This window comes from Vanacampus margaritifer, chromosome 4 (assembly GCF_051991255.1).
Source record: "Vanacampus margaritifer isolate UIUO_Vmar chromosome 4, RoL_Vmar_1.0, whole genome shotgun sequence".
In the NCBI taxonomy this organism is placed as follows: domain Eukaryota; kingdom Metazoa; phylum Chordata; class Actinopteri; order Syngnathiformes; family Syngnathidae; genus Vanacampus; species Vanacampus margaritifer.
The window spans coordinates 14,728,513-14,737,929 of record NC_135435.1 but is presented as its reverse complement, the minus strand read 5'-3'; the positions used below and the strand labels follow the sequence as shown (position 1 = coordinate 14,737,929).

At 38.5% G+C, this 9,417-nt stretch overlaps 2 protein-coding genes across 6 annotated transcripts in view; both read left to right on the top strand.

Moving 5' to 3' along the window:
- The first annotated feature begins 1,312 nt into the window (after positions 1-1,312).
- tmem41b (transmembrane protein 41B) lies at positions 1,313-7,662 on the top strand. Of its 2 annotated transcripts, XM_077564538.1 has the most exons (7): positions 1,314-1,562; positions 2,859-2,976; positions 3,174-3,302; positions 3,601-3,694; positions 4,176-4,280; positions 5,251-5,389; positions 5,483-7,662. In XM_077564538.1, exons 1-7 carry the CDS (start codon positions 1,448-1,450, stop codon positions 5,650-5,652), a joined length of 870 nt encoding a protein of 289 aa, XP_077420664.1. In that variant the 5' UTR covers positions 1,314-1,447; the 3' UTR covers positions 5,653-7,662. The 2 variants fall into 2 exon arrangements, with proteins under 2 accessions (XP_077420665.1, XP_077420664.1); XM_077564539.1 differs by lacking the exon at positions 4,176-4,280 and having other exon boundaries at positions 1,313-1,562.
- A 1,086-nt stretch (positions 7,663-8,748) lies between these two features.
- Positions 8,749-9,417, top strand: part of dennd5a (DENN/MADD domain containing 5A) — a 37,143-nt gene continuing 36,474 nt past the window's right edge. For all 4 annotated transcript variants that reach the window (XM_077564091.1, XM_077564089.1, XM_077564090.1 and 1 more), the window contains exon 1: positions 8,749-8,982. In XM_077564091.1, coding sequence (XP_077420217.1) covers positions 8,883-8,982 — 100 coding nt within the window. In that variant the 5' untranslated portion in view covers positions 8,749-8,882. The remainder of the gene's footprint in view (positions 8,983-9,417) is intronic.

Here is a 9,417-nt window from a genome sequence, read left to right as displayed (position 1 = left end):
GTTTCATGATCTCTCCTAAACACTTCAGTATTACAACTATTTATGTTGCCTTTTTTTGTCTATGTGCGGGGGGGGGGGGGGGGGGTATCGAGGGTTAACAGGAAAATATTTAAGCAAATGAAAACTCTTTAAGATGTTTTTCAGTCTTTTGCTCGAAAATTACGTACCCAAAATAAAAAGAGGATATTACACAAGAATTATTCAAATGTTGTGTCACAATAAAGGAAACATTTGTGAGATTTGTTCAGCTTGTGTGTTTTGCATGAAGTAGCACAGCGGGAGAGCCAATTTTTTTTACACTGTGTTGTGCAATAGCGATTTGATAATTAAATTAGTTGGCATTTCAGTTGTGTTTGGGGGATGTAAAATGGACTATATATTCCTGTAGCCCCGATTCTGTAGTTTAATTTAATATTCTTTCATGATTAGTGTATTGTTTCACGCAACTTCTTCACAATTTCTTCAAAGTCCGGGAGGTTCGGTCTTAAAAGGTTTTAAATAGTAAAGGTTGGCACTTTATTACTATTATTATCTCCTTATGCATGACATTCAAACGACTTCTACATTTCAGAATTGAATCAAATATTAAACATTCCAAATATTCGGGACATTGTTTTTTTTATTGTCCAGGTTACAAATATTACGCTACAAAAAAAAAAAAGTCACCATCATCTCTGTGTAGCCCCAGTTAAGATCGGCAGCATTATGTTATTCTAAAAAATATTTAGAAATTATTTTTGTAGCCCTCTATTGGTCATTATCTATTTTGATAATTTTGCACAATTGTGGGTTGGGGGGACTACTTTGCACTAGTAACACACTCCTAGGTCTAACTAGTACGCATGTTACGCATTACTAGCCTTCTGTATCCTACTAGCACCAAAATCATGCCCACTATAGAGTTACCTCACTAGTCCTAACATGTTGTTCTACTCTTCTATGCCAAAAGTTGTCATCCTAGTGCGCAAAAAAATCATACAGTGATGGAAGGCATTGGGGGGGATCATTACTAGTCTAGTAGACACAGTCTTTCTTCTAGTGTACATTGAACTTGAGATTTACAGTAGAACAACTAGTTGGACAATTTTGGTATAGTGGTAGGACAATTAGTGAGGCATACACTGGAACATTACTAGTAAAGCACTGTCATTCTACCAGTGGGGCAAATTGCTTTACTGGTGAGGTAAGAAAGCGAACTAGTACATGGACCTTAAAAGGGGTGTGTAGTGATATCATATCAAGGCTATCGACTATTAGGTGATGCTTAAATTAACCAGCCAAGTCGCACATGTAGTAACAATGTGCTCCAGCCGGAGGCGCTGTTGTCGATTGTACGCGTAATGCACTAGAAGCGAAGGGAAAGGTTCGTCCGGTGTAACGTGTCATCCCACCGGTAGTGCATCGGTATCTATTCTTCTGCCGGCTCGATCGGCACTGGAGGGACGGAATGGTGTTATCGCAGAAAATGGCCACAAAGCGGAGGGACAGAGGAGACAACGACGACTTGGTTTTGTCACAGGGGGACGTTAAAGCTAATGCTAAGGACTCCATAGCATTGACAGGTAGGCTTGAAGTGGCTAATTTAACATGTAAACTCTGGCATTGAAGGGTCAAATATTAATCCACACGGAATTTATAGCCTGCCCAAGTTAGCGATTAAGTAGATGATTTACTTTTGGTTTTGTTTGGCTAGTTGAATGCAGCTAAGGACAATTTGAACGCTCCGTTAGCTTAGCATCAGGGCAAAACCAGTGCTGCCATGATGCAGTTTCTTGTCACTGTCACGTGACGATTAGCGTACCGGTTACGATGTGCCTCAATGCCATTGCAAAATTCGTTTGTTTTTATTAAACATTGGTAGTCAGCTTCAAAGGCTTTAATGATACATTTATTTGAATACATTAGTCAAGCCGCTTTGCATCTTGGGATACGTCGTGATGTAATTTACATTACAGTACGTTACAGTGGGTTTTTCAAGTATTTGCACTCAAGTATTTTTTTTTGGGCGACTTTTTACTTTTTCTCCATACAATTGGGGACATATCTGTGCTTCATACTTCTTACTGTTTCTAAATAATTTAGTTACTTTAAAAAACAAACAAATAAACACAAACAACTTTGGTTAATTAACTACGTATGTGTAAAAAAAAAAAAAATCACATTATTATTATTATTATTGTATTTCCCGGTAAAAGCCTGCCTTCCATTTTTCTTGGAAAACATATATTGAATGTTTATCAGTGTTTAATTTTTTTTTTTTTTGGGGGGGGGGGGGGTAAAAAAATACCCAATGCATTTCAATGGCTGCCAATTATGTGCTGATTTTATCTTAGCCTGGTGGGCAAGCAAAGCCTGTTGGGCTTCCGGGCTAACAAACTGCTGCGGGGAAAACCTATATATATGATGCATTATGGCTGGTTGGAGTACCATCACAAGCGTGTTCCAAAAAATGTGTGTGAATCGATCAATTGACATAGTATTTGGCAGAATCACAGAAATATTTATAATTCAAATGAATTCGTTTTTTAAAAAATATGTTACTCACCTTTTATGTTTTTGAGGGGTTTCGTTAACTATAAATTTGGTAAATGTTGTCTCAGATTTGTAACCTGTGTAATTGGTTGATTGGGAAAATTTGAGCCCGGAGAGATTTCATTCGGTTACATTGTTTTACATGATTACATGTAGAACAGCGTGGACATCAATGGGTTACAAGAAACAGATTAATAGACAGACCGACAGATAAATAAAGATGTGAATCTTGAAATGACATTTTCCATTGAACATGCATTTGGTCAACCCAAAATGAACACATTTAAGTGTGTATATTCATTTCTGTTCTTGTCCTTTCCTCACAGACGGCCATCATGCTGCAAAGAGCTCGACACGAATGTCCCTCTTCATTCTCCTTGCTATCTTCACCTGCTCAGTCTCATTCATGTACCTGGTCTATAGGAACTTCCCAGAGCTTCCAGAGTAAGTAGCTTTTGGTTGCCATGGTAACCCACACAGTTATGCATTTCTGCGAATTTGTAGCGATGTGTTCTTGCTTCTGTGTTTACCGTGATGGTAACACATTGACCGGTAATGCGTCTTAGTTTTCTCTGAAGCAGGTGTCCAAAATGAACTTTAAAGGATGAAGCAAAAATGCTAATTGTTCGTTTTTCTTCCAGTGATGAAATGGAAAAAATCAAGATACCTAAAGACATGGACGATGCCAAAGCTTTGGGAACTGTATTGTCCAAATACAAAGACACCTACTACAGCCAGGTGTTGGTGGCCTACTTTGCAACATATGTTTTGTATCCTCAGGTGGAAAAGGACACCGATTGCAACAGTTTGTGTTTAAAGATTTGTTTTCTTTTCTCCCTTTTCCCTCTTGATTGACATCTGTTACGCTTAACGCTAACAGAGAAAAATGCCATAGACAAGATAATAAAACTAGCATTGGTGTTGCTGGGTTAGAGGCTTTTGAGTTATACTCTGCAAAGAACGACTAATATTACAGTAGCAGAGTCAGTTGTGACCGTCTCCATATCTGTATAATACTGTACTCTATTTAACGTCTTTAAAAAATTATACCTTGACACCTTCCATTAGCCTTCAGACCTTTGCAATCCCTGGATCGATTTTCCTCAGCATCCTGTGTGGATATCTTTACCCATTCCCCCTGGCTCTCTTCTTAGTCTGCTTGGTGAGTAATCAAAATAAATTATATTAACATTGGTTTTACAGATACCCATTTTAACTTATGACAAGCCAGAGAATGTCTGTTTGGCTACATTCCGCTTATGTAAAGACATACATTTTAGTTTTCTTGTGTTGGGAAAAAAAAAATCCAGCCACTGTAGTGTTCATTTAAGTTTTTATTATTAGCATAATTGCGAATTAATCTGGTGGCTATTTAGGAAGATAATGTTACAAAGAAAGTAGGTAATTAAAGCTCTGATATTTTTTGTGGCGTAGTGGGATTGATACAGTTGACAATTTATTCAATTTAGAATTACAGATCAGCACAGAAGTTGTGCACTATACGTAGTGGACACGTGGCAAAATTATTTCCTTTTTCTTGTGTGCCTTGGCAGCCAAGATGAACTTTAGTTTCTCAGTCACTTGTTGTGTAAAGATGAAAAAAAGCACCTGTCATTATAATTTTTGTGTTTGTGACATGGCAGTGCTCTGGTTTGGGGGCTTCCTTTTGCTACATGCTGTCCTACTTGGTGGGTCGGCCCATAGTGTACAAATATCTCACGGAAAAAGCCCAAAAGTGGTCACAGCAGGTAAGAACAATTGTGACTGAAAGGGAATACTATTAGGTGGATAATGTAGAACACTTGCCCTGTAATTCTTGAAGTGTGATTGCATGTTGGCTCCCTCTTGTGTTATGTGAAAAAGTTTAAGTTAGGTTCAGTCATACAGTTGAATTGTCACCAATGAGTGACCTGAGCTTTGTTTTTTTTTCTCCTTAAAAAATAGAAAGAAACAACAGACTATGTGCTTGCTTCAAGCTGTTTATTGCCTTTCCTAGTGTAAATTTACTGTAAAACTAAACAAAACAAAGACAATTACACATTGTGTATTTGTTTACCGGTTATCGAAACACTAGTATAACGTATGAAAGGCTGCTAGCTTAATGCTAACAGAAAATGCAAAATGCATTAGACAAGCTAATAAAACTAGCATCTGTGTTGCGGTAGTTATAAAACTTTAGGCAACAGATATTCTTTAACTCTGCAAAAGTAATATCACTGCAACTTACTGAGTCAAATGGTTGTGATTTTTGTATGTCTTTCTGCCCCCTGAAGGCCAAGGCGTGCACACCAGAAGAAGCATGAAACAATTCTATTTGTTATTAATGTATGTTTTATAAAGTACAATACTCTATACTTATTTTTTAAAACGTTTTTTATTTTATTTTGTTTTTTGCTGGGCTGGAGCAGATTAACTGCGTTTCCTTTCATTTAAATGGGAAAAGATTTTTAGCATTCCGAGCGTGGTCCTGAAAAGAATTGAAGTTGTGAGTCAAGGTACCGCTGCATTAAACTTTTTATAATACATCCGAATGTAATATTTAAAAACTGTTTTGAATTTTTTATTTAGGTTTTCTTTTGGTACGTTTTTTTTCAATGAAATGTTAGCTATGATGTGGATACTTGGAGAGCTAAGAATTCTTTGAGGTGCTACTTAGTGTATAGCGTTGGAGCCTTTGATTAGACATTTAACTTTTGACATTTTGTTTTTCGCTGGCAGGTGGATAAACACAGAGACCATTTAATCAATTACATAATTTTCCTGAGGATAACTCCCTTTCTTCCAAACTGGTTCATAAACATCACCTCACCTGTCATCAATGTACCGTTGGGGGTTTTCTTCATTGGAACGTTTTTGGGTAAGGAGTTTTTGATTCCTTCTTTGTATGTTGTGCTGAAACAAACTTTTGTCATTAAGTCTATTGGAATGAATTTGCCCATGTTATTCACAGGTGTGGCACCGCCGTCTTTCGTAGCCATCAACGCTGGTACAACACTGTACAAACTGACCACCGCCGGCGAGGCCGTGTCCTGGAACTCTCTGGCTGTGCTCGCCGTCCTCGCTGTGCTCTCCATCTTGCCTGTCTGCTTCCAGAAAAAGCTGCAGCAGAAACTAGAGTAGACCACAAAAGACTTCGGCACCTGATCTACAGGCTGAGCCCAACTAAGAGTAACAAATCCCCCCCACCCTCCCACTCCTCTCGCCTCAGGAACGTGCGCCTTTTGCTCACAGCTGCATCCTGGTGGGAGGTCGTCCCCCGCCGATAATACAACAAACATTGCTCGACCGCATGGTCCGCACAATGGTGGCTTGTTCCTGATGTTGCGTACATGCTTACCTTGTTGATTGTGGCACATCATAAGGAGCCTCTAAAGGGACACGTTTCTGGTGTGAGATAATATCTGGTGCGGATGAAAAAGTTTCTGGCCTGTGAGAGAGAGTTTCTAGATTTTGCGTGAAAGTTTTTAACACGCATAAGAAAACTTTCTACCATTACGAAAAAAACTTTCGGGGACAGACCAGAAACTTTCCAATGCGCACGTTACAATTTTCACAAGAAAACGTTAACAAGAGAACTATCACACACAAAAAATTCTGCCACGCGCGAGAGTGTCTGCCACGTTCGATACATTTTCTGGTGCGCCCAAGAAAACTTTGTGGTATGCTACTTTCTGGTGCGCACGAGAAATCTTTCTAATGCTTAAGAGAAAACTTTCTGGTGCACTCATGAGCCTTTCTCATGCTCACAAGAAAAGTCGCTTTTTCTGGTACACAACAAAAAGTATAAAAAAAAAAAAACTGGTGCACACAAGAAACGTGCCCCCTCACCCCAAATAAGGGGCTCCATATAACTATAACATATTTTATGTAAGAGAAAGTGTATTATTTTATTTAAGAGTGATTTAAAGGCACTACTTACTTGTAGGATTTTGTGATTGGATTATATTAAATTTATGGAGTGCACTTGCATAACACTATCTACACCATATGGTGCGCAAAGTGCTTTATAAATATATAAGAAAATTATGTCATTTTTTTAGAAAATGCAATTGGCCTCCTTTCTAATTGGTGGTAGTGTTTCTGCTTGCTAAAAATAACATCACTTCAGAGTGAAGTGCACCACGGTGGAATTCCCCCCAAGTGAATGACTTCAACATTCTATTTGTAGCACTTCAATGTTCACTCCCAGTCATGTCTTAGTATTTTTTTTTCCTGTTTTATTTTTGTCTTTAAGGAAGCAATAACTGTCATCTCTGTGTTGAAAGTGAAGTTCAGTTTTTAAATATCATATCAGGTGCTTGCTTAATCAAATGTACAGTGCAGAGGAGGGAATTCAAATGTACGGAAGAGTAAAAAAAAGTTGGCTGAGATAAGTAAGCAAGTGCAACTTTTGTTGATGTGTTTCTACCTCTTAATGCGTCTGTATACACAAACTACTATTTCTCTTGTTTTGTTTTTAGTCTTTATAGACATTGTAATGGCTAAATAACAACATAAACCATGGAAGCATTTTCATGCCCCCCTTAATTTGAATCTGGAGGATTGACTGTCAAGTCACTGCAATGCTCCAGTACAGTGCCAATTGATTAACGAGTGCATTCTATTTTGTGCAAAATGACTGATTAATGTTTTTTTGGAAGGCCTAGCTAGAATTTTCTGTATCATGAGGCTGACCAAATCGTTAATTTTGTGCGTGGTTATTTTTTGGGGGAACTGATCATGAACTGTACTACAGTAACATTGATGAAGTAAACATACAGGCAACATTTTTATATGACATAATTTGCTGAATCTTGTTAAAGCTTTTTATTTATAGCATTATCAGAGTTTTTATTTTATTCCTTTTGGTCAATGAAATGTCTTAACAGTAACACAACATATATTTCTGCAAACTACTGTAAGAGCTTCCCAAAACTGAATTTTGAATGAGATTAACACAAGTAAATAAAATAAACCACCTGTTATGTGTAAATCTAAGTGTATGAACATGAACATTTGCTGTCATGTGTTCCTCATCAAAGTTTTGGGACTTGTTTTCTTTTCTCATCGGCTTTAGAAGGAAGCTTTATTTTACAGGGTTATTTAAGTGGTGAATGAAATGTCTTAATAAATTATGCCTCAATATGTCAACACTGGTATCTCTTTCTGTCATTTTTTTCCCATCTCCAGTATATCAATATATATCAGTATATCAATACTTGGAATGGACGAAGCCTATGTACAATATATTTGCTTCTTTTCCCGTCTTGGGGTGTTTTAGGTTTTGTTTAATCCGTTTTGCAAAATGTCATTGCTCATTACATCTTGCTGCGAGGCAGTGGAAACAGTTCTTGCAAACTAGTAGACACCCCACTAGGTGGCCACACTATACCAGTAATGATCTGAACCAACAAGTAAGCTTTTTTTCTCAACAATTAATGAAATGACAAATCCGTTCCAGCTCCCTTGCATAAAACACCAACCATTTTTGTGTTTATTAGAAAAATAGCACTCTAATGTGGCGACCCACAGCTTGGGGATTGACATAAAAGAGTTGAATCATGGAGAAGCTGGTTGTTTGTCACCAACATTCCGCGGAAATCACATCCAATCACTAATACAGTAATACTCCTGTAGTCCTTGGTGGCCCTTGCCACATGCACGGTTCCAGGATTTTTTTTCTCTCCAGGAGCTAATGGGAGCTCAGAAAAATAATTTTGAAATAAATTTTAGAACAGCAAATAAAATGATGGAAGGGCTTAATGGGGCTGCATATTTGTGACGGGGCTATAGCACCATTGCAATCATTATGCAACTTTGTTGAAAATAATGGAAGTATGGAAAATTGAAGATTTTGTGCGCAATAGCCGCCTGTAACTGTCAGGTTTATTCATTTCATGACTTTGTCATTGCGGATTATTAAAACGCATGCTGGACTGCAACTCTTCACAAGCGTGTGTGAAGTCAGAGGTAATTTAATCTCAGCCGGAAGTGTAAAGAATTTCTGAGCCTTTGAGAGAATATTATAAAACCAAACCACCATGTGTAACTACTAACTAGGTGTCGTGGGGTGCTTAAGTAGGATACTCTTTGTTTGTTTGTTTCTTCCTTTCTTTCTTTCCTTGTTGTGACGGTAAAGCGCAACAGATAGTCACCTTCTTTGCTTTATTTTGAAAGGGAGTAACCGGAAGTTTGCTGGACCGATTGTGAGCCTTTGCGTAAAGGGCTAGGTTGTGATTTTCTCGAGCAGTGCGTAGTGCGTTCTAGGCTGCATACACAGTATCGGTGATGGCAGGCGCAAATCACTTCTCTGCTTCCACTTAATATGCTCCCTGTCGCGGGAAAAAGGGAGCCACCGGACCAGTCTCAAAATGACCACCGGCATCAGCCCCGTCTCCTGTCGGTTCGCAGATTATTTCGTGGTCTGCGGACTGGACACCGAAAGCGGGCTGGAACCAGACGAACTATCCGGTAAGCATATTAGCCATCGAGGACATTTTCCCTGGGCCGATGCTGTAAGGTCAGAACGAAAGGAAAACAATACTACTCGGTCAGCCCATTGCGTTTTAGGACAAATTTACTCTGCTTCTGATGTTTTTCTTCCTCCAAACCCACCGTGTGTGAGTTAATACCGTAGCGTATATTGTGCTAATGTTAATGCTAGGCCTGGCTCTGGTCCTTTTCCTGCCTTGTTTATTTGGAGTGTTCGGCACAGAGCGAGGGATTACTGACTCGTTAGGTGCATTTCCATTTAAAAGCCTCAAATGTCATGTGGCCTTTAATACTCTTCATGTCCAAATCAATCGAACCTGTTATATATATCATTATATAATAGTTGGTCGGTGGGGCAATATGCGGTTCAGATGAAGATACCATTGCCAATGTGTTATTGAAAAAACAATAAGC

Excerpts from the sequence above, each read along its gene's own strand:
- tmem41b (XM_077564538.1), top strand. The coding sequence starts at position 1,448 with ATGGTGTTATCGCAGAAAATGGCCACAAAGCGGAGGGACAGAGGAGAC. Across the intron at positions 1,563-2,858 it reads GGACTCCATAGCATTGACAG|ACGGCCATCATGCTGCAAAG; the intron begins GTAGGCTTGAAG and ends CTTTCCTCACAG. Across the intron at positions 3,303-3,600 it reads TACTTTGCAACATATGTTTT|CCTTCAGACCTTTGCAATCC; the intron begins GTATCCTCAGGT and ends ACCTTCCATTAG.